The sequence below is a fragment of the Sardina pilchardus genome, chromosome 2, assembly GCF_963854185.1.
Source record: "Sardina pilchardus chromosome 2, fSarPil1.1, whole genome shotgun sequence".
Lineage (NCBI taxonomy): Eukaryota > Metazoa > Chordata > Actinopteri > Clupeiformes > Clupeidae > Sardina > Sardina pilchardus.
Window position 1 is genome coordinate 36,908,924 of NC_084995.1, and position 24,570 is coordinate 36,933,493.

General features: G+C 45.2%; 1 protein-coding gene across 1 annotated transcript in view; it reads left to right on the top strand.

The window, feature by feature from the left end:
• Positions 1–10,827, top strand: part of LOC134099553 (potassium voltage-gated channel subfamily H member 2-like) — a 41,063-nt gene extending 30,236 nt beyond the window's left edge. The window contains exons 6-15 of the mRNA XM_062552462.1: positions 3,909–4,331; positions 4,529–4,925; positions 5,201–5,400; positions 5,697–5,949; positions 6,550–6,743; positions 6,846–6,951; positions 7,189–7,473; positions 7,834–8,026; positions 8,713–8,899; positions 9,382–10,827. Of these exons, the coding sequence (XP_062408446.1) occupies positions 3,909–4,331; positions 4,529–4,925; positions 5,201–5,400; positions 5,697–5,949; positions 6,550–6,743; positions 6,846–6,951; positions 7,189–7,473; positions 7,834–8,026; positions 8,713–8,899; positions 9,382–9,819 (2,676 nt within the window). The 3' untranslated portion in view covers positions 9,820–10,827. The remainder of the gene's footprint in view (positions 1–3,908; positions 4,332–4,528; positions 4,926–5,200; positions 5,401–5,696; positions 5,950–6,549; positions 6,744–6,845; positions 6,952–7,188; positions 7,474–7,833; positions 8,027–8,712; positions 8,900–9,381) is intronic.
• Positions 10,828–24,570: the final 13,743 nt, after the last annotated feature.

Below are 24,570 nucleotides of genomic sequence, written 5' to 3' on the forward strand. Positions count from 1 at the left end.
CATGAAAGTAGTTGAACCTAAGAAGCCTGTTATAATGTACTTACATAGACATAAATACACATGCTATAAATACAAGCTGTATTTATACAATAAAGCATTAGGTGTGCAGCGACTATTAGAACCTAGATGAATCACAAGCTCTCTGTCGCTACAGGAAGTCTAATCGTCTATGACCCAGTGATTCACCCATTTGAGAGTGAAAATTCCCAGACCTTGATACCCTGCAGTATGTATTGCTGAATATGTGCGATATCTCATTGTTATCAGTGTGACCTTTGCTAATTCTCAGTATGAGCACAGTGGTGTTTGTTTCAGTAGTGTCAGTTTTATGAAACGGTGGCTACTGATATGAAAAATGGTCATGTGATCGATAGTGTGGATAATGTCAGCTAGCAGTAATTCCATTACAATGTACAGGCCCTTTTGCTTTCTGACAGTGATCATTTAAACTACAGTAAGAAATACTATGTTGAAAGTATACTACAAAAGACAAAAGATAAATTGTGGAAGGAAAGATGTAATTATTCTACTGTAGCCCCAAGACTCCACACATTACATATTTCAATAATCCCACTGGAATGGTAAAGTTATCTTTGTGCAGTAAACATTCTCATTCCACAGTTGCCCCTCCTTCATCCACTTTTGTGCTCTCCCTCCCTCTCTATCTTCATCTTTCTCTCTCTCTCTCTCTCTCCATCTCTCTCTCGCTCTCTCCTTGAGTGCTATTTTGCATCAAAACTAGGTTGTGCACAACCTAGAACACAACCACAGCTGAATTCCGGTGTTCAGATGAATTCTTCCCTTAAAAGATTCTCTTGTGCTGTTTGCTCTGTTTTATTTGTATAGAAAGCATTTTAGACATCCCCCTTGCCTGAGGACGCAGCGGCTCTAAGTAAACAGATAAGCCAAGGGAGGAAGTGGGACTGATGTAATTAGAGGTCCAGACCACCAGTGTAGCCACAAGACAGGGAGTGGAGACTTATCACTTGACGTCCGAGGACCGTGCTGTGTGGACTCTTGTGCGCGCACCGGACGGCGGGGTTGTGACGCCTCAGGTGGAGTTTGACAGGTGTCAAAGCGCGGGGGAACAGGACAGGCCCTTTCGCTCGCTCGCGCCACGGGGATGGTGCTTTGGCTCGGGGCCCAGGCAGAGGTACCCGGGTGCCCCAGCCTGGTGTTCGTCTCGGCGGGTGGCTCCCGTTGCTGCCGGGGACCATGATTTTGACCCCGGCCCTGAAGCTGCTGAACGCCCTCCTTCGCTCCGGTCCTCCCTCTCTGCTGGCTCGTCCGGCGCGCTCCTCTGCCCCCATGCCCTGTGAGGTGCCCTGCTCTCTCAAGCTGAGGTGTTGGGGAGCGACAAGCCCACACCTGTCCCCCGAGGATGGAAAGGTAAGGTGGCACAGAGCCAGTGAGGAAGTGAGAAGTGCTCTATAGCGTGAAGGATTCCCTGTGATTGGGAAGGTGTCGTTGTGAAGGCGAAAGGTCTCTGTAAGCCAAAGAGCATAGATGATAGACGTGCAACATAACGTGATTATCTTGCATGCTTGTTTTGTTGTGAATGTACAGTAGTCGCTTGACTCTTGACCAATTTGATTGTCTAATCTTTATTGAATTGTCTTGCTGGGGACATTGCAGACACTGGGGAAGCGTAGTATTACTAGTGTGAGGTGATACCACTAAACAAGACACAGTGAATGTGATACCATGCAAGGCAGACCTCGGCACATGCAGTCATTTCATTTGGGGGGGAATACTGTAACATTGTTACACAGCTTGATGTCAGTGGATATTTTCGAACTATTCCAAATTCAGTTATAACATGACGAGTGACACATTAATAACCTATATTCAATGTCGTGTCAATATTTGTGACATCTGTCTGTATTGTCTCTGTTTTCATACGGGCAAATAAACTGTGGCACGTGAATAGATTATACACAGCGGCCTGTTAACTCTAACCCAGATACAGAAATAGAAGCATCAATTAAATATTCTAAATCTACTCACTAACTAGGATGCAGGCTTCATAAGCATCTCATGGCCAATGAAAGTGGGTGATAGAATCAGAGGGTATTTTTTCAGCCCAAAATATAATTGGTTTTTGAATGCAGATTGTCTGGGAATAGCGATCTGTCCCTCTGTAAATAGATTAAGGGGACTTCTGCTCACAGGGGCCTGTTGCGGATGTGTCTCACCGCTCTAATGGGGGGTAATGAGCAAGAGAAACATTAGATTAGTGTGAATGAATTATGAATTGTGTCAGTGCATCAAATGAATGGAGGGAATTGGTACAGCTGACACATGATGCAGGAGCAGCCTCGCTTGGGACACATGATTGCATTGGGTGTCACTCTGACGTATGCGTTGAAACGGACTACAGTACGCCGGCTCTGTGTAGTAAAAATGACCTCGTTATTTATCATCTTGTGACTTTAAAAAGTAGTTTGGATTTGAATAGGATTTGGATTGGAAACAGCTAACCATGTGTGTATGTGTGTAATTATACCCGATTTTGACATTTCAGAGGGCTGGTGAAAAATTAGCCTTTGTGCATGGGCATTAGAGAATGGCCTTGTAGTAATTAAAACTCAGTCGCTCGGGACTGCTGGAGCTATTGTGGAGTGTACTCTTACCATAGTACGTCATGCTCGAAAAACTCTAGATTGGTTTTAGTGTAAGTATTTCTCTCAATGAGCCATGACGTGCCACCGTGACACAGCAGATCAGTCTTGTGGAGGGTTAGTAGGCCACAACCGTGGTGGAGAATTTCTATGGTCATTACAGGCATGGAAGGGAACAATCCTCTTTGAAAAGCCCAGTATTCCCCCAAGTCGACATTGTCTTTTTTCAAAGCCAGCAAGAAAGTCATGATCTGAGTATTTTCATGTTCAATATTTGATTGTTAGACACGTACTGAAGGTCGCAACAGTCATATTATGACAGAACTGTTGTTGATGGGGATTACATATTGCATCTTGAAGATTATTTAGTATACTGTAGAGAAGAATATACAGAATTATAATATGTAATGTCTGTCTGTCTGTGAGGTGCGTGTGTGTGTGTGTGTTTGTGTGTGCACGTGCGTGTGTGTCGTATGTGTGTCAGAGGATCAGAGTTAGGGTTTGTGCCACCATGTGAGGATGGCATGTGTGTGTGACACTGCGGACAGACTGTTTAGCCTGTGGGCTTGCGTGTGACACAGATTGTGTGGTAATGGAAATCCACAACACTGTCGCCAAAGAGCCTGGCAGTGAACGCAGCATTACACCGCCAACACTGCCATATATCATTTGAGCTTGCTGTGAATAAGGTCATTGGTCAGTTATATATTGCAATATGTTTGTGAATTTGAAAGTTTAAACACATTTTACTTTTTCCACAATTTTAACTAGTTTCTTGAGGTCTTAATAAAACATCTGGGTCCAACTGTGTTGAGGTGCTTCTTCCTTTTGGTATTTTCAGCACTGTTCATCTCTGTCTGAAGAATCTTATTCAGAGTGCCCCATCTGTGTTCCTTGACAAACATGAGCATATTGGACGATAGCTATGCTTTGACGTTTTAGTCCCAACAGGTCCCAAGCTTAAGGAATAAAATCAAACTTTTGCACTTTTGTTCTTGAAGGGAAAAAGGCTCATTTTAATCTCACTGAATCACGTACCTCCAGACCCAGGGAGCCCATAAAGGAATGACTGGGTTTGTTGAGTTTTGGCATTGGTAGTCCAAGATATCCATGCGTATAAAAGCACTGACATTTTCATACTACTGTATGTAACCTTTAAAATTACTTTAATTTAGCTACATCCACAGGCACTCGATCGACTCAACTGGTGACAGTTGAAACACCTTCATTGAATTTTAATCTCGTTAATCACAGATATCCAATGATCTTTAAACTGTCTCCTCACAGGTCCTCTCCCTGGGTGCAGACGTGCTACCAGAATACAAGCTGCAGGCCCCACGCATCCACAAATGGACCATCCTGCACTACAGCCCCTTCAAGGCGGTGTGGGACTGGGTGATCCTGCTGCTGGTCATCTACACGGCCATCTTCACGCCCTACTCGGCGGCCTTCCTGCTGAGCGACGAGGAGGAGGCCGCCATGCAGCGCTGCGGCTACTCCTGCAGCCCGCTCAACGTGGTCGACCTCATCGTGGACATCCTCTTCATCCTGGACATCATCATCAACTTCCGCACCACGTACGTCAACAACAACGACGAGGTGGTGAGCCACCCGGTTCGCATCGCCGTGCACTACTTCAAGGGCTGGTTTCTTATCGACCTGGTGGCGGCCATCCCCTTCGACCTGCTCATCTACCGCTCAGGGGAAGAGGTAAGGGATGGGTCGTGTGCACACACCTACACAGGAACTTTACACAGTAGATAGAAGAAAAAACAGTCAAGACCAAGGGTGCATGTATTGTCTTTTCTGCAATGTTATACAGATATATTTGTTTGTTGATAAGGTGACTTGAGAATAAGTTGTAAAAGCAAATCGCAAATACTCATGCACCTTCATCATGTCCTCAGACTACAACTCTTATCGGGCTGCTGAAAACGGCCCGGTTGCTGCGGCTGGTGCGAGTGGCCCGTAAGCTTGACCGTTACTCCGAGTACGGCGCGGCCGTGCTCTTCCTGCTCATGTGCACCTTCGCGCTGATCGCCCACTGGCTGGCCTGCATCTGGTACGCCATCGGCAACGTGGAGCGGAACGGCGCCGCGCGCATCGGCTGGTTGGACACGCTGGGCGACTCGCTGGGGAAGCCGTACAACCACAGCATTCCGGGCTCGGGCCCGTCCATCAAGGACAAGTACGTGACGGCGCTCTACTTCACCTTCAGCAGCTTGACCAGCGTGGGCTTCGGCAACGTCTCGCCCAACACCAACTCCGAGAAGATCTTCTCCATCTGCGTCATGCTCATTGGCTGTGAGGATCATGATGCGTTTGACCTATTAATATTCATTCAGATATGGAGTAAAGCCATTTACAGTACATTTACAACTTTGATCAGGGTTCATGTCAGCTGCCTTCATTGTAATCACATTACACAGAAATGTCAATTGGTTTCCAATGTCTATAGCTATAATTTATTCATGTCCAGTTAAGATGGTCAACAACAGCTCATCAACAGTGGCACAGCCATCTGCACTGTAAGAACACAAAACACAATCTAAAGCGGTTTCTGTTTGTGACCCCATCAGCGCTGATGTACGCCAGCATCTTCGGGAACGTGTCGGCCATCATCCAGCGGCTTTACTCCGGAACAGCGCGGTACCACGCCCAGATGATGAGGGTGCGAGAGTTCATCCGCTTCCACCAGATCCCCAACCCACTGCGCCAGAGGCTGGAGGAGTACTTCCAGCACGCCTGGTCCTACACCAACGGCATAGACATGAATGCAGTGAGTATCAACATCGCTCATGCTGAAGATGAAAGTACTGCTAAGTGTTAACACAATAAACCTTTAAAATGCTCATTGAATCCCCACCGTTGTGCTCTTGAGCAAGGCACACACTGGACTCTGCAGTTGGTATCTGTAAATCACTTTGATAAAAGCATAAATGAAATGCAAGTTAATTAAAATAAATGTAAGTAAATTAAAACTAGATAAAATCTATTTTTAAAAATCAACTTTGAGGATCACAAAACAAATTTGGAATTGTGAGTAACCTAGACGTCTCTCTTTTGCACTGACAGGTGCTGAAGGGCTTCCCTGAATGCCTGCAGGCCGACATCTGCCTGCACTTGAACCGCACGCTGCTGCAGAACTGCAAGGCTTTCAAGGGCTCCACCAAGGGCTGCCTGCGCGCTCTGGCCATGAGGTTCAAGACCACCCACGCTCCCCCGGGGGACACGCTGGTCCACGCCGGCGACGTCATCTCCGCGCTCTACTTCATCTCGCGCGGCTCCATCGAAATCCTCCGTGACGACGTGGTGGTGGCCATTCTGGGTGAGCCATCTGCGTGGGGGTCAGATGAAGGTTGTTCTGTTGGTATAGTATTCTGCTGGGGAACATATACAGCTCTGGAAAAAATGTAGATTATGATATTAGCATTTTTCTGATGTCATCATATAGTTGCTGAGTGACGTTTGAATGAGTTGACGGTTATATTCAAAATTAGGAGGCCGCTGCAAATTTGCAAATTTGAACATAATCTTCAATTGATTTGAATGGCACTCAGAAACCGTAGGGTAACATCAGAAAAATGTGCAGTGGTCTCTTCATTTTTTCAGAACTGTACATGTACAGTATGGTGCTACATGTATGGAAACCTCTTACATGGCTGTAAATGTTGCATGTTGCAAACCAAATGTATGTCTACCTGTGATTTTACTGATTGCTTAGATTAAAGTAGCATAGCAGAGCTTTCCTTTATAGCAGAGTTTGGAGACCATTGTCCCATGTTGACAGCATAGCACTGGAAAGTGAACCCGTATAGCACTGGAAAGTGAACCCGTATTTATTTCGAATACTCTTAGCACCCTCTACTGGCCTATAAAAAATACATCTAGTTGTGAAATGCTCAGTATGTTTTTCTTTTCTTTTTAGGGAAGAATGACATCTTTGGGGAGCCCATCAACCTGTACACCAGACCGGGGAAGTCTACTGCAGACGTCCGAGCGCTGACCTACTGCGACCTGCACAAGATCCAGAGGGAGGATGTCCAGGATGTTCTGGATATGTACCCAGAGTTCTCAGACTGTTTCTGGAGCAACCTGGAAATCACTTTTAACTTGCGTGATGTGAGTCCCTCACTGCACCACTGAATTCCTCTGACGAGTGTTGCGTAAACGGAAAAGCCATTTCAGCTCCCAGGAGATTGATCATGTGTCCTCATGTTTCAGACCAACATGGTTGTGAGTTCAGGAAGCAGTGATGACTCAGACAGCAACAGCCCCACTCACAACTATAGCAGGAATAAGTATTCCTATTATAGCAAGAATGGCAAAGGTAAGGTCTGCGTCTGCTTACATGTAGAGTATTGATGAACCTGTGCACCAGCCATTTGTCAAATTTCAGAGTAATTCACTAAGATTACCTCTGAAAGTCTTACCTATTTATGCAAAAATCTCAAGTTGTTTGCATACATAGGTGAAAGTACTGTAACTGTTAATGTAAATCATTTTCTGTAATTTCATCAAAATTACAAGCCTCTTAGTAACAGAAGATGTTATGTCACGTCTTTAGCATCAGATCCGAGCAGCACGGGGGCTTCTCCACAGTCTCAAAGAAACACTCACCATGCGGCCCGTCACGACCCCCCGAGCCCCGGAGACGAGCCGCAGCCCCAGGTCAAAGGGCACGGTGGGCCCAGCTCTTTTGCTCACGGCTCCAGCAGCGACGATGAGGACGAGGAGGAAGAGGAGTCCGTGTTGACGTTCCCCTCCCAGAGCCAGTCCACTCCACTGACCATGAATGACCCTGCGGAGCTGGAGAAGGAGAAGAGCAGCAACAGCTGCAACGCCCTGTCAGGTGAGGAGGCCTGGGTGGTCAAGGACAGGAGCATGCATACTTTTACCATCTTTGTTATACTAATCATTGCTAATCGTTATAACAAATGTAGTACTTAGTACTTTGTATATGATAAATATTAACCTCCCGGTTGATATTTTGTCATAAAGATGGTAAACAAAGATGGTGAAAATGTTTTGTTTGTATTCACAGTGTTTTTGTTTAATTCACCATCTATTTCTTTTTTTTTCAACTCTAAACTCATGGGAATGTGTTTCAGATTACTATCGTGGGGATTAGAATGCATAATATTTACATCCCTATAATTTCTGTCGTGTCCACATTGCATTAACATGGTGCCTCTACCATCCCGCACTGTAGGTGCTTTCTCAGGGGTGTCCAACATCTTCAGCTTCTGGGGGGAGAACCACAGCCCGCAGTACCAGGAGGTTCCCAGCCGCAGCCTGACCGCGCCGCCCGCCCCTCCGTCCAGCGCCCTCCTGCCCGGCTTCACGCGTCGCCAGTGCAGCGAGGTGGAGAACCGGCTGGAGCTGCTGCAGCGTCAGCTCAACAGGTCAGTGACACGGCCGTCCAGCTGATCGCAGGGCCGCACGTGCGTGACTGAGAGCCAGACTGCTGCAGGACTCTCACTCTTTTATCAACACGGCTCAGCAGCAGGGGGCTCAGCACGTGCTCACTGCCCCCTAGTGGGGAAGAGTAGGCATCTTACCACAAGCACAAAACAGAGCAACAGTTGCAGCCCTCAACCAACCTTTCTCTTCCCTTCAATGACTAACAGTAACCCCTCTTGCCAGAGGTTTTTATTATGGGTCATATTTCATATGTGTATTTTTGCACCAATTTGGGATGCAAATTCATGCTACAAACCGTACATAGTGGGACATTCACCTCCTTTGAAACAAACCTGCACATCTCTGCCACTACCTTGCCAAGCTCCTGGCACCCCCAATAGAAGTGCTAATGTGGACGTTTGACTGTTCCTGTTAACATGCTGTTTGTGTGTGGTGTGTGTGTGGTGTGTGGTTTGTGTATGTGTGTGTGTGTGTGTGTGTGTGTGTGTGTGTGTGTGTGTGTGTGTGTGTGTGTGTGTGTGTGCGCACGCGCGTTTGTGTGTGTGTGTGTGTGTGTGTGTGTGTCTGTGTCTGTGTCTGTGTGTGTGTGTGTGTGTGTGTGTGTGTGTGTGTGTGTGTGTGTGTGTGTGTGTGTGTGTGTGTGCGTGCGTGTATGTATCTGTTCCAGGCTGGAAACTCGCATGTCAACAGACATTGGGGCCATCATGCAGCTGCTGCAGAGACAGATGGCTGTAGTTCCCCCCTCATACAGCTCAGTGTTATCACCATCTCAGACCCCGGGCACCCCGGCCACCCCTCCCACACTGGACCAGAGTGTGATGCACTCTGTCCCTGTGCCGGACACAGAGACACAGGTAATTTGTGAAATATGAAACATGTTGTCATTAGTTAGTGTCTGTATGGGTCAAGTCAAGTCAACTCAAGTCAACTATTTATGTGTCGCATTTCATACACAAAGGTCATTCACAAAACACAAAGCAAACAGGAATAAAAGCATAGAAGGGCAATAGTCAAAAAATAGTTTATAAATTAAAGAATAAAAAAGAAGACTTGAAACACACAAGGTAATAGTGCATAAAAGCATAAAAGGGCAGTAGTTTAAAAGTGTTTGAAAAGGAATAATCACACATAAAAGGGGGAGTAGTTTCATAGTGTTTAAAAAGTCATTAAAACACATAAAAAGCAAATTAGAATGATTATACTAGTCAAGCACCTAGTGAACAGCAGCTCTATCTCTTTTGGTGTGTCCCTATGAACCATGTGACCGTTTCCTTTTCCTCGTCACTTTCTCTGATGTGCTTGATGGTACCTCATGTCTTGCGTATCCCCGTTTTAGGTTTTAGCACAGCAAGATTTCCATGGGAGGTCTTCTAATCCTTCTGATGTTGGTGCAATATTGCAACTACAGACGCCTGTACTTCCTCCTCAAGATCTACCAAAGAATCAGGCCCTGTACCACAGCATCTTTGGAGTCCACCAAGAGAGTGATATTAACTTGAACCGTGTGGATCCAACACCAGACATCAATTCAGATAGTATATCAATAAATGTATACAACCCTATGGAGAGCCAAGCCCAAAACCTAGCTAATGACTCGGAGCATATACCCATGGACTGCTACGCTTTTGGCCCCCAGGCAGAATTGGGGTCAGAGACAAGGTCAGCCTGCTCTAGCCAGTCCGGATATCTAAGGCGGCTCTCTTTGCCCGGTCAGCAGTCTGTCCTGGATGACCCCAGTGGCCCTCAGAGGCACGCCTCGGACCCAGGGAGCTAGGGATGGATCGAGGATGGATCTGTCGGGCATCTCACTATTTTGGGCATATCTGTGGAAACTAAAGCCATCAACGAGAGTGTTTACTGATCACAATGTGTGTTAGCCATATGTTGTTCTGAATGCAGGACAGAGTCGCTGCTGACACTGATGGCCCTGTGTGAGTGGAGCTAGTCTCGTGGTGTCAGATGTACAGTAGGTGTTAGCAGGTCTAACACAATCAAAGTGTTGTGTTTGTGATGTAATTTAATCTCATGATAGCCGTGTTTTAATTGTCATTATTTAGTCGGGTGTTTTGATGCTGTATGAAGAACATATCCCATTCACATTTTGTCCTGTGAATGGATCAATGCAACAAGCTACAAGGCCAGCCTTGTGAACTCTTCCATTGTCTCTGAAAACTAATGTGATAACTTTTATTGGTATGTCATCCCGCACAGAAAGTTCTATCATTTCAAAGTATCAGAGGGTACATTCACACTGTATTTTCCATCAGTTTAAAATGAGAAATGTGAGTAAAGTGGAAATTTCTTAACATGTGTCTGATTTAGACAACAACCTCTCTTATGATTCTCTTATGATTCAGTTGTTGACAAAAAAAACATACTGAGAAAATAATGTAAATATGCGTAAAAGGCCACCATTAGAGTGATTGAATTGTACATTTGACCAAAGCTAAATATATAGTATAATATTATATGAATAGCATTGTTTAGAGGACACACTCTAACATTGCAAACATAAAAGTTTCTTGAGAAAATATACTGTTATGATAAAGTTGTACATGTGTCATAGAATGTTATGCAATATATGGTATAAGTAGAGTATTTATTGATTAAATAGAATGTAGATAACAAATTTAAATTGGTAACAATAACTTATTTGCATCCTTGAAATAAATGAAATTATGAACATGATTTTCTTGTAATGTGTATGATTTTATGAATTATCCTAATTCCAAAATAGATATCCGTTACAGTTAGATATTGTGATTTGGACAAGGAATTTTCTATCAAAGCCTCCCTTCCTTATTTACCTATTCTTTATTTGTTATTACATCATTATTTGGTGATATGTTTGGCTATATCATTGATTTATGTGTATAATCTGCTTGCACTTTTTTAGACAGTACCTATGTTTGTTTATTGATGCACAGTTCGTGTTCTGATGGGATGATAATAAAGTCCTGTTGTTGCCATTAATCTAATAAGTCAGGGTTTACTTTTGACCACAGGGATTACCATAGCTCAAGTATAGCCAAATTATGTAATGGACGTACACATGTTTAATTCACATGTCTATTGGAATTATATAAACACATAATGCAACGACTGGCAGATAAGTCACATACAATTAATCTTACATAAACAGGAAACAGCATAATTTGAGCTCTTAAATGAGGAGACATATGGAGAAAACCCAAGACTGCAGCCACTTAGAGTTTCCCAGTAGTGTGTCCCGACTAGGTTGATCTGCCAGAGATAATATGCACCGAATCAAATGAGACCGGTAATCCTCTAATCGTGCGTAAGCTACGACACACCGCCAGAAACTCACCCTGAAGAAAAGCATGCATCCACAGGCTCATCATTCACCAGTAGAAGTGAACCACCCTGTCATACTTGAAGCACATGCAGATGCTCATGACTTTACAGCGAGCTGAAGTGTTTTTTTTTTTCTTTTTCTTTCATGTTATTGAGGATTAGGCCTTATGCCCAAGGTTAAATCAGCATTACACCATAATCCTCAGGTCCAAAGTCATGTTGTCCCTAAAAGACTACAACTCCCAAGACCATCAGTGTATCAACAGAAACATTTTATTTCTCAGACACAATATGTGGGAACTGGTCTGGCTCGACAGGTTATTTCTAAAAACTGGTGGCACATGAGTAGGCTGAGATGGTTATGCTGATTCAATCTAGTTTTCTAAAGTTACTCTCTATGAAGTGTAGCCTATAACTTCTGATGTGCCCATCTGAACTGTCTGGAGTGCATGTATGTTGACCCCACAGGTCATGTGACCGCTTGATTAAGGTAAGGCAATCCCATCAAGGTCCTGAGCGAGTTTAGACTGTGGTTCATCCTTAGGAGGTGAAAATAAACCCCTGCTTTGCCATTGCCTAAGTAACAGCAATATGACCATTGTAAGCACAGTAGCTACAGTTCTGACATTGCTCTGTTAATATTGGAAAACGGCACATTTTGAACCGGTAATAAAATGCTGATTGCCCTGTTACATATTTACTATGTTGATATAACTTTTTTGACTGAGACAAACGTCATCCTTTTGATACTGTGGGGCAATTCACAGTCCAAATTGTGTGTGTGTGTGTGTGTGTGTGTGTGTGTGTGTGTGTGTGTGTGTAAGAGAGAGAGAAAGAGAAACCATGCAACCTTGAATAAGGAAATAAAAAATGGTTGCTCATTTGATGAAAGCTATAACTTGGCTCATGTTGAGTCTGCAGACTTTCTCAACAGATTATCCATCAATAAACCCTGGCAAAGTTTGTTCCAATATGCTAAGATTAGTATCAAATGTCATGGTAATTTTGATATTTTGCAATCACTCAACACTGCTGTAGATTGGCCTACAAAACGCATGCATACAGTAGGCTACGGTGGCTGAGTTGATGCAAGGTACCACGCCCCTGCAGGTTCTTCTTCCCCACTAACTTGTGGGATGTTTGATGCTGGTTTCTGGCTGATGTTATGTCATTCTTTATTTGAGTTTAGCAGAACAAACTGTTCTCTCGGGTCGATTGGGTGTAGCCATTGTCTCTCAGCTTCAGGAAACCACGCTCATTGAGCAAATGATCTGTCCTTCCATATCCAGGGGAGCACCATCCATTTGGTAGCAACGCTACAATTTTAATCCTGGCGAAGGCTGCCTTCCTTAGCAATCACAACAGGCCATCGTGATTGGATCACACACAAGTCAGCAGATTCCTCATATTCAGATTGGTTGCTTCTGCAAAGAGGCGGGGTGTTGCTTTGCGGTCATTCAGGCGCACTGTACGAGAGGGCGGTTCTGATTCTGTACAACGACATCCACGACAGATAACTGATTTGTAAAACAGCAACGGGTGAGTGCACCTTTAAAACTAAACTATGTAATTATCAACTGTCTTCAGCGTATATCGACAAATGCTAGATATTTGTCTTTTTACTGGATGACATATCCAGTGATTAAATGAAATTATTGATGAGGTAGGGTTTGTTAGAGGCACAGTCCGTCGATGCAGGGTGCAGTCGCAATCCCTTGGTGACAGTCGCAGTTATTTGCTATCGAGTCTGCTCTTTCTTTACTGTATCATTGCTCCAGGATGCCTTAGAGGAAATATATTTGCATTTTATTCAATCTACTCTGGCGATTATGCAATGCAGCTATTTTCCTTTGTTGCCGCGGTGCCGCAGTTCATCGGAGATGCTCTGGCTGTGGACAGGTGTCCACCGCAGCACTCGGAGAGCATGCGAGCTCATCTGATATTGTTATTGTTACATAACCAATGTAGACTACCGCGTCAATTCACTAACTTATACCTATCAGCCACCGAATGTCAATAGAGGGGGTCTGCTTAAATGTGAATATGATATCTTAACAACAGCCTAATAAATGGGTTTAGACGTGCACGCTTCACATTGATCTGGGCTGCTAATAGCTTTGGGTGTTTCTTTATTCTGGTACGCTATGTATTTACGTAGCCTATAGATAAACAGTTTGACTGCATTGTTTTCTCTATGCATTGGGTGTTAGACACTCCTAAGCAAGGATGTTGTGCTGTCACATTTTGTACCCTCGGTGCGTGGCCTAAAGCCTGAGGGTAGCCTATTAAAACCAAACTGGTCAACTTTGCGTCATACCATAACTTATGGAGACGTGTTCAGATTGAAAGATAATGTGGAGTTATGCCATACTGCTATGATTTCCCACTGGTTTTAAATGTCTGTCATGAAATTCAGTTGATGTATTTGTACTGCGTATTGGCATCTGGATTTGTGAGCTGGTTCTGTGTTCAAGGCATAGCCGTGGCAAAGCCTATAATGTAATTTGCTGATACAGAAAGATTATGATAGTTTTAACTACATGGAGGGTGGGCAAGACGACTTTAAGCTTGTGGCACGAATTGCCACATCTTTGCCGATTGTGGGTCCCAAGTTTGCATCCTGCCAGGCAATGGCTCCAAGCAAATAAACAAACCGTTTATTTCGATTCAAACACTTCATTTTCACCTAACTCAACTCTCTCATTACGAGTTGAGCAAAATACACAGTGGCATCATATGTTTGTTGCAATAGAAACGGTGGTGTGCAGCAGGCTGGCCAGTGCTCTGTCGGCGTGTCAGGTCGGGGCCTGCCGTGCTGTTGTGATGCCCGGCGTCCTGTCATGGACGATTTCCCTTTTCCAAAGCGACGACGTCTGAATATAATCCTAGCCGACGTTTGCCCCTTTCCTTTTCGCAGCGACCCAGGTCGAGGGTGTTCATCAATGGATGTTCGGTCTTGGACTTATTTTGTCGTTGAAAAAGTGTGAAATCCTCACAAGAGGCTGTTCATTAACATGGTAATAACAAGAGAGAGAATCTTAGCCTATGGAGGACCATGTGCCTGATGACAGTTCGAACAATTAAATTCATTAAAGATTGGAGCATTTCCTTTGACTAGGAGGTTGGAGGAACATTGATTGTAGGCCTATCACTAAAAGAAAGCCTTCATCTAATCATCTGCTAGTACTGAAGCTGGTGATGTGTCTGTGGGGCCTCGTGCTTACTCAGAATAGCTGAAAGAGAGTGGGACACAGAGACTTAAAGCCCACCACAATGAGTGACAGTCAGTAACGGCATGCTCAATAGCTTTTCATTCACAATGGAATGCATTGGCTCAGTCCTCCCTGCCCACATCCTATGTGAATTCATACTGGAATGTTGGAACAGGGAGTTTGTGTAGCGACACAAATGACAAAGGGATCCCCTCAAGTTCACAAATACTTCAAAACATTGGCCTCCCCTTACCACTGACCTAAGCACCGGGCCTTCTCTGCTCATCTCCATGCCAACTTTAGACAAGGGAGTTTGGGAGGGCTTTGTCGGCACAAATGCACAAATCAGTTCAGCTGGGAAGTTTACATACTGTGCTTTTTTTAATCAATGCAGATTTTCGTGCCATACTCTGCTGGCAATGATATTAAAACATCTGCAGCATCATATTACATCATGAAACAATAGTCTGTGTATTGATCTCTGCTTGCTGTATGTGCACAGCCAAGCTCAACCTCACGGGAGACAGGAAGTCCAGAGCAGTTTGTAGGCCTCGCTCTGCGGGACTGAGACTGGATGCAACTAGATTCACCTCTTGTGTCTCTGGAGAGGACCATATAACACCTGATGTCAGCCTAAGACAGGAACTGCTTGTGTCATGCGTTCAAGTGGAAAAGTGCTGACCCGTCATGTCCATTCAAGACACCGAGGGGTTTGCAGCCCGCCTGGTGACAGAGATGGCCGATTTGTCATATAGTGTTACCCGCCGGAATATGCCTTTCACAAGACGGAAAATCGGAAACGACGGAAAAGAGTGGTTGGCATACAGCGTTTGAAATCCAAAGACTAGATGTCCAGCTGTTATGGTCCTGTGGTGTCGTTATCCAACTGAATTTTGAATCAACATCAGTGTAAATCTGCTATAAGTGGTCTCGCATTTGATGCAAACTCTTTGCCCGACTTATCCATGATAAGAGTCCGCCCCCTCCCTCTAGATTATGGCGTACGTGCAGACTCATTGGAGGTCTGACTAGAAGCTTCCTGATACAGGTGGACTTTGCTGCACCGTGGTTGAAGATTACAGATGCCCACTGGAGTCACACATACACTAGTTTTGGTGATGGCTGCCAGAGAGTAAAGCCAGATGGCATTCCTAAAACAACAGCATTTTATTTACAGCAGTTTGACACTAGTGTTTGGAGCAGTTTGATACTAAGTGAACAAATAATCTTGGATACACATTACATACAGCCAAACAGCTGTTGCTGAGTGCTTCCCTGTGCCACACTCATTCACACAGCATGTACAGTAAAATACAGTGCAGTGATGTGTGTGTGTGTGTGTGTGTGTGTGTGTGTGTGTGTGTGTGTGTGTGTTTGTTTTGGGGGATGATGGCTCTCTGATGCCGGAGGGAGGGTTGGGGGGAGGGGTGGAGGGGGGGGGGGGGTTGAGTGCCTGCTGTGGAGCAGAGCAGAGGGAAGGGAAGGGAGCTCTCCTCTCCTCCTCTCCTCTCCTCTCCGCTCCTCTCCTCTAATCCCTCCAACAGCCCTGCACCAGCTGGGCCCCTGCCCTCTTACCGTCCGTCAATCAGGGCATCAGCAGAATTACACCATATCAAAAAGCATCTCGCATTACTCCACTGGCTGCCACATGCGTGCGCGGGGCGGAGGCAGCGCAGCGTCAGGGCCAGGGCTGGAGCTGGAGCACGGAGGCAGAGGTCAGGGAAGAGAGGGAGGGAGAGAGAGAGAGAGAGAGAGGGGGAGTGAGAGAGAGAGAGAGAGAGGATACAGGATCAACCGGGGAGGGATTGGCATCAGTCGATGGGGATGGGTTGAGAGGCGTTTTTAATCCTGTGTTTTTGCCCCCGAATGGACTTGCATAATCATATTAATGCCCCTCTCTCCCTTCATCTCTCCCTCTCTCTCTCCCTCCCTCTCTCTCTCTCTCTCTTTCTCTCTCCGCCCTTCTTTGTTGACCTAACTCTTTTTCGGAGTGTGCTCAGGAGCCCTCTGAGGGGTCTAAGATGGTTATTTTTGATTTAAGGCTGGGTTCACAGCCCCCTGCTGCTATAAACCAGCCTAAATGCACGCCTGTTTAGTGTGTTTTGATGGGGGGGCTTTTCTGTTTGTTTGTGTGTTTGTGTGCGGGTCTCACTCTGTGTTTTTTTGTTTCTGGAGCGATGCAGCGTGCAGTCCAGTGTGTGTTAGGCTCGGCCCTGTCCTACTGTACGTAGTGTGGTCACTGATCAAACAATGAGACACAGAGTTCCCTTCATGGGAAGCAACCTCGCTGCACTCCATTCCCAACCCCGTGGACAGTGCCAGGGTGAAGATGGCCCCTCTCCGCATACTCTTACTGTGTGTATGTTTGTGTGTATTTGTGTGCATGTGTTTGTTTGTGTGTGTGTGTGTGCATCTGTGTGTATGTTTGTGTGTGTGTGTGTGTGTGTGTGTGTGTGTGTGTGTGTGTTTGCGTGAATATACAGTACTGTATGTTTGCATATGTAAATAGTGATGTTTGAATATGTGTGTGTTTGTGTGTGTGTGTGTGTGTGTGTGTGTGTGTGTGTGTGCGTGAGCGTGTTTGTAGTTGGTACAATGAACAATTGTCTTGTGTGTGAAGGGAAAGAGATGATGAGCGATAGAGAGATAGATAGATAGAGAGAGGGGGAGTGAGAGAGAGAGAGAGAGGTTTATGTGTTTGTGAATGTGTCTGTGTGGGGGAGGATGGGGGCTGGGGGTAGCCCATACCCACGATTACGCACTCCACATAAACAAAGGGGAAACACAGAAACCCCACAGTGGATTGCTGCTCACTGAACTGACTGTCAGCAGCTTGGACAAATGCAGCAGCAATTTACAGCTAAGCGCTTGGAAGATGGCCCAGCCGAGCTCGAGCTGCACTGTGAGTGGCTGGCTGGCTGCGCTGGTGACAGAGTCCAGCCATGTGCAGTATCTGGACGAGGGCTGGGAGAAAGCAATTGAAGTTGACACAGGGTATCGAATTGTTTTTGGCAAGCTATTATAACTAATCCATGGCATAGAGTATCATGATATTTATTTATTTAGAATGGTTTAATTATTATTTTATTGTGGTGCATGCTCATACAGCATGCTTTGGTCACATTGAAGTTCACAAGATGCTGGATAACCTTGTTCCTTGACCTTCCGTGTCACTGCAGAAACTGAAAAGGATGTCCGTCAAGAACAAATTTACTAGATCAAAATGGCAGCAGAGACTCAGTATGAAACCAAAATGTATGGGGGAAATGGCTAACAATGTATCTCAGAATTGGGTGGCTATACTTGCTGTATTATAACATGTGAAGGATCACAACAATATTGCATCATTCATGACCCAAATAGTCTCGCTATAATAGTATCACTGTGGTGCCACTGTGGCAATTCCTAGTCTGAAGAACACTTAACATACAAGAACTCTCTCTCTTTCTCTCTGTCTCTCTCTCTTTCTCTCTGTATGTGAAGAAAGCTGAGAACTCATTAGTGTATGAGGCGATGTGTGTTAACGCGTCCATCTGAAATGGGTGGCTGCGGTCACAGCTGCCAAATGGTGATTGGGGTAAACGCCACATGGCCACACGAGGAGCGGGTAACACCTGCTGCCGCACCTGAAGCCCCGGTTAAAAGCCTCGTTTAGGCACAGGTGTGCATCTGCCACTTTGGCGTTCGGCTGTGGGGAGCTGCCTACTCTCTACTACTCTCACATACATGCATTGTGTTTGATTGTAGCTCATTACTAAAATAGCAGGCCTGTGTGTAGGATAGTGCAGCAGGCTCCTGTGAGGGGCTAACATGGCACCCAGCTATGTGTTCACTGTTTGAGGAGGAACCCAAGTGCGTGAAGACAGAGATGAGGTGCTTGCGTGCTAGTAGCTACAGTCAGCAGCTCGGGCCCCCTGCAGATCCGATTCACTGAGGGCACTCACTATTTTCAGCCCGTGCCATTTGGTTCAGAGACCCACAGTGCTCTGTGCGTTGCATGATAACAGTGTGGGAACATCTGGCACGGCTCCCTCCAGACAGCACGTTCCAGGCCTTTGGTGTTACATCTCTAATGGCGAGGATGGCTGCAAGCCACCGTGTGGAATAATGAAGAACAACAGCCAGGGCACAGTGCACGCTGGATGGGCAACAATGCGTCATTGTTTTTCCTGTACAGTATATCATGAATAACAAGAAATGTCTATTTTTCAGACGCACATACACAGATACCGTCACACACGCACAAACACAGACAGACACACACAGACACAGACAGACACACACAGAAAAACATAAGCTACTGTACCTGCATTTTGAAATCAAATGTAAAGTGAGAGAAAGGCCTAGTTTCATTTCTGCTAAAAAGATCACATTAACAGGCTGAAGGCTGTGAACACACCAGGGATGTCTCTGTGCAGTATAGTGTGAATAGTGTCGTTTGTAGTAATCCGTAGCCCCTCTAACACCATCACCCTCTCCCACAGGAGCATGGACTTGAGCTTGCGTGACGCTCTCACAGACGGGAAGCCTCAGATGGGCTCAGAGTCTCTGCTGAAGAGGGACTTTGTGGCCGGACTGGAATCGGAGACGTTTGACGACAAAGTAGGAGAGAAAGTGGGCAAGGCCGAGTTCCGGCCTCTGATGGACCGCATGGACGGGAAGAAGGAAGGTGAGGGCAGCGTGTGCTCTGGACATCACTTCATATCTGTCTTTCTTGTCTCCACAAGCTGTTTACTGTAATGGGCTAATGGCGTTAATGCTGTATCTGAATCATGCAATGGCTCCGATTTCTATCAGTTTTATGTCCCCTGTCCCTGACAACTCCAGATTAGTTATTAAAAATGGTTTGGAGAATGTCCATTTGGAAAGGTCAGTGAAGCCTAAGCCCCACAAAAAAAAGCCACTAATTCATTTAGGAAGGCTGCTAAATGCTTATTTATTTTTGGCAGCTACAATCAGGATATCCTGCAGTAAAACCTTGAAAAGATGTTTGTTTACATTTGTGTATGTGTATGTGTATGTGTGTGTGTGTGTGTGTGTGTGTGTGTGTGTGTGTGTGTGTGTGTGCGCGCATGAGTGAGTAAGTATACTGCGTTTACAGTGAAATGTATCGTACCGGGAGCAGCACACCATGCACACATAGGGCTAAATAATTAAAAGGGTGGTCCCGAAGGAACGGAGAAGCCAAGCAGGACAATGTTCAGGAACAGGCCCACCCACCATTTCACTTCTGTTATTTACTGTCTTCCTTCCGCACCACGGGGCTATCTGGCCTGACAATCTGACTTTCCCCCTGGACTTTGCACCATAATGTATTTATGTGTATTGCGGTTATTGGAGCCTCCTAGTTGTTTTGTTTGAAGTGGTTGGAAGTTTTTTTTTTCCAGTTGATTTGAAGCAACTGTAGAAGTGTTTTTCTTCGTGTGAAAAAAATGATTCGATTCAGGACTTGGTCTCTTCTGAATGACTGGGTAATAATGTTATTGTGATTCCACCGTGCTGTTATTGTGGGCGACTTTTCCTGAATGTGAACTTGATCTTGGGTGGCAACTTCCCTGACTTTATCAGAGGATTTTCCCTAAAAAAAACCTCTGGCCTCTTTCAAACTGCCTTTTATTTAGCTTTTGTCTACAATGGAAGGGCCTAATGTGTCATGAAAGCTGGGCCCTCACACTGTGGACATAACGCACTATTTGTCCCTGAGCTATAGCCATCAGTTTTGTTTACGCTCAAAATTAATTGTTTATTGTGCACAGAGGCATATTTTCACAGTTGAATCAACCACTTGTGGCAAAATTTGGCAATGCTAGCAGTCAACAGCAGTGTGCCCCAGCAGTTTCCAACCTAACATACCCTAGAAAAATGCTGAATCGGGCTGACAGCAAACATTTTCTCCCTCACGTTGCATAAATATGTTGGTCATTTTTCATCACATGTAATTTAGTGTTTACGTCTCAGACGTGTTAACTACATGCCTCATGCAGTACAGTCTAATGACCCTGGTGTGGTCACATGATGACTTGGCTAATAGCCTAGTTGTAAAGGTCTTGCAAATCATTTACAGTCATTTTTAACCTAGATATTGCTTCCCTCCCCGCAAATATACACAACAGAGATGTTAAATTCCTTTTACTGTGGGGAGGGAATTTCCCACAACAGCCAATCAACAACAAAGCCTATTTTTCAACAAAAACAAAATCACCAATATAGCAACCTTGCTGGGCAAAAGAGCAGAGTAGAGCAGAGTAGACTTCAAGAGCATTTCCCTGGGGTTATCAAGCAGGCGTTCCAGACCCACCCCCCTCCACACTTATGATGAGTTCTCTACCAACATAATACCAAGATAATACTAATGCACTAATGGCTTCTCTACCAACACATGTCTATCTCTACAAGGGCTTGGTAATGCCTTCAACCTCACGATATGCGTACCATGATACAGAGGCCACAGTATGATATGTGTTGCAATGCATGTTATAAAATAGTATAGTATGACTATAATATAAAAAAAACGGACCGAAAAAATGTCCAAATAAAACAAAATTCACTCAGATGTTCTTTATAATTCTATATAACAGCGAAGGCAAGGCCTTAAGGATCGCACAACTTAATAGTCGCCCACAGAGATCTTAAAAGTATCTGTTGTCTCTAATGCTTTTAGCTTTTTTCTGTTTTGAGCGCAACTTGATTGAATGAATCGTGTGTGTGTGTGTGTGTGTGTGTGTGTGTGTGTGTGTGTGTGTGTGAACTGACTCCAAGGCATCTGTCAGCATGTGAATATGATGGATGTGTTTGTTGCACAGGGAGGATGTCAGGAGCTGCAATATGTGGCTCATTGGAAGGTCAGATGGGCCCTGGCTGCAGCCTCATGCATTTTCATTGTTATATAGAGCTGATGATGGGTTTATGTTTTACCGAGGATATACTGGAGGCTGTGCTGTACGCCTGGAAATCTGAATTTGAATTTGCTTTCGGAAATGTGGCCTTCAATTTGATCAATTGACTTCTTAACATCTTCAGAGTGTTATGTTATTGATCCAATTCTCCTACAGTTTCTACTTTCACTAGTAGTCAGACATTAAACACACTCCATTTATGAATCTCTTCATAGAAAGAGAAACCTAATGCTTCATCTAGCACTAGAAATGAGACTAATGTTGTTGCCTGAAAGCATCTTAGCCAACTTCAGACGTGGGCGTGGAAGGCCCTATAGCATATGTAGGAGAATCTTGAATTGGTAATGTTTCCAGCATGTATAATTCATTGCGAGCCTGTGGTGAAAAAAATGTGGCTTCTATTCTTGGCGTTTATATTTGTTGGTCTGGCTTGGTCTGGTTATTTATAAACTGAGCATATTACTTATCCGTCCCTCTCGAATTTCCTGAAAATCTTCTAAAACACGTTCAGGATTTGTCAATGATCATTATTATTCAGATAAACGTTTTCCAAAGGCATCCTACTGCTAGGCGCATCCCTGCATTATCTTTCATCAGCAAGTTTTCTATAGTGTATGCTTGTGTTAATGCACGTTTTAGATATCCACCACCTCAAATTTATTTAAAACGAGGCTCTTAGTCCGTCTCCTGCTGCAGACATTGCTGACGCATTTATCTCTTCCACAACTTTTTTCATGATATTGACCTTAAACTACCCCATGAACATTTGCCCTCAGAAAGTACCCTGTGTTTTATACCCCCTGTGTCTCCACCAGGGATGCAGGACTCTTTTCGTCAATATTGCATTATGTAATGTCTGGTGTTCAGCGGGCTGGGGTGGGCATTGTCCCACCCCTGGCTCTGGCCAGAGGGCCTTTTTACCTGACATGACATAGACGTCTGCGCCCAGGGAGCCTGCCACATCCTCTCATCTCTTTGTGCAAATATCACTGCAGAGTAGCCTTCGAGAGCATTTCACAGGGGGTTATCAAGCAGGCACCTTCCTTCATCAATGTTTAATTGAATTAGGCCCGCAACACTTCCAGAAGGCTCAACAGTGCTGTGTGGAGTTCCAGATCCACCCTCCTCCACACTTATGATGAGTTCTCTACCATCAAATGCCAACATAATACCAAGATAATACTAATGGACTAATGCCCTCTCAACCAACACATGTCTATCTCTACAAGGGCTTGGTAATGCCTTCAACGATATGATTTGTATCACGATGCCACACTATGATACTGTATGTATTGCAGTGCATGTTAATATAAAAAAAACTGACCATGTCCAAATCAAAATTCACTCAACAGCTATTCTTTATAATTATATGTAACAGCGAAGGCAAGGCTTTAAGGATCGCACAACATAAAAGTTGACACAGACGTCTGCGCCCAGAGAGCCTGCCACATCCTCTCATCTCTTTGTGGAAGTCATTTTTCACCCCCTACCACCCTTGGGTGCCCGTGTCAACATTAGAGATGATTCATAGCCCGTAGTTGTTCTTCCTCTTTGAGACGTCTTAAGGATGCTCTGCAGAATGTTGCATCATGGGTTATGAAAGGGTACTGCTTACAAGTGTCCTTCCGTCCAGGTTTTTTTTTTTTAAACTATTTTGACTAATGGGATTCCTAGTGAATAATAGCTTGGTCTATTGTGTCTACTCGGCAGCGTGTTTAAAGGAGGTGTTTATGCTGCAGGCTCTGTGTGTGGATGTGGGAGATGTGTTTTTCAGCGACACTGGTGTGTGCATCAGCAACACTGCTCTCATGTTTAAGTAGCACTGACAGAACTGTACTGACAGAAAAAAAAGAGAGAGGGAGAGAGAGAGGAGAGAGAAAGAGAAAGAGAAAAAAGAGAGAGGGAGAGAGAGCGAGAGAGAGATGCAAATGACAGGACATGCTGTGTGTGCTGTGTGGAACACATACGGCACCTTTAGGCCATGGCTGTCCTGAGCAACCCTCTGTACCACAGACAGCAACACCAGCATCAGTGCATCCAGTCTTCCATGAATATTCATCATCACTGTGTCTGAGCGACGTCGTGTGGGGGCGTGCGCAGTGAGACTGTTTGCATTGGTAATTGCCAAATTGCTGTGTTTTCCTGTGGTAATCACTCACTTCGCAATCATACTGCCCTCCTGCATTAAGACACTCTGCTGGGCTGTCATCGCTGAACACACACACACACACACACACACACACACACACACACACACACACAAAATGGAGCCTGACAGAAGCTGATGTGATTTGACATTTGAGCAGATATATGTGGCCCATACCAATCAGCACACAGTTAACAGGAGCTGGTACAGCCAGGCCTTCAGGAGGCGGCGGGCACCATTCATCTGCTCGCTGACATCTGAGCGAGAGCAGGGTTTTCATGTCAGTCAGTCCGCATGCAGACAGAGACAGAGAGAGTGAGAGAGAGAGAGAGAGAGAGAGAGAGAGAAAGAGAGAGTGCCGCCTCGGGGACCTCGAACAGCCACATCTGGTTGCGTAACCATAGAAACAGGCCCATGGTCCACCCCGTCCTGTCCCCTCGTCTCAATATCACCAGTCTGCGGCCAGCTCCGCACAGGCCCTCACATGACGTCTGCAGGGGTGGTGTGTGTGTGTGTGTGTGTGTGTGTGTGTGTGTGTGTGTGTGTGTGTGTGTGTGTGTGTGTGTGTGTGTGTGTGTGTGTGTGTGTGTGTGTTCGTGTGTGTGTGTGTATGTGTGTGTGTGTGTGTGTGTGTGTCGGGGGGTGGGGTGTTGGCTGGTCCGGATTTAGGGGCTGCCTTTGCTATCGCCCGCATCATCATTGACCAGGCACTTGTTAGCTCAGGCATGTCAACAGGATTGCATGAGACCTGTCAGCACACTGGAGGCTGTGGCACGCCTGTTGGACTGCAGAGGGATGTCACTGCAGCCGCGGCGCTCGTTAGGACTGTGTGTCCATCTGCCGCTGATTAGAAGTGATGTAATGGGCACTGCCGTATCTTTTAAGAACTAACTAAAGGTCAATGCCCCACGGATGTGAATGAATGTGTGTGGAGTGGACGCAACATTCTGAGTTGT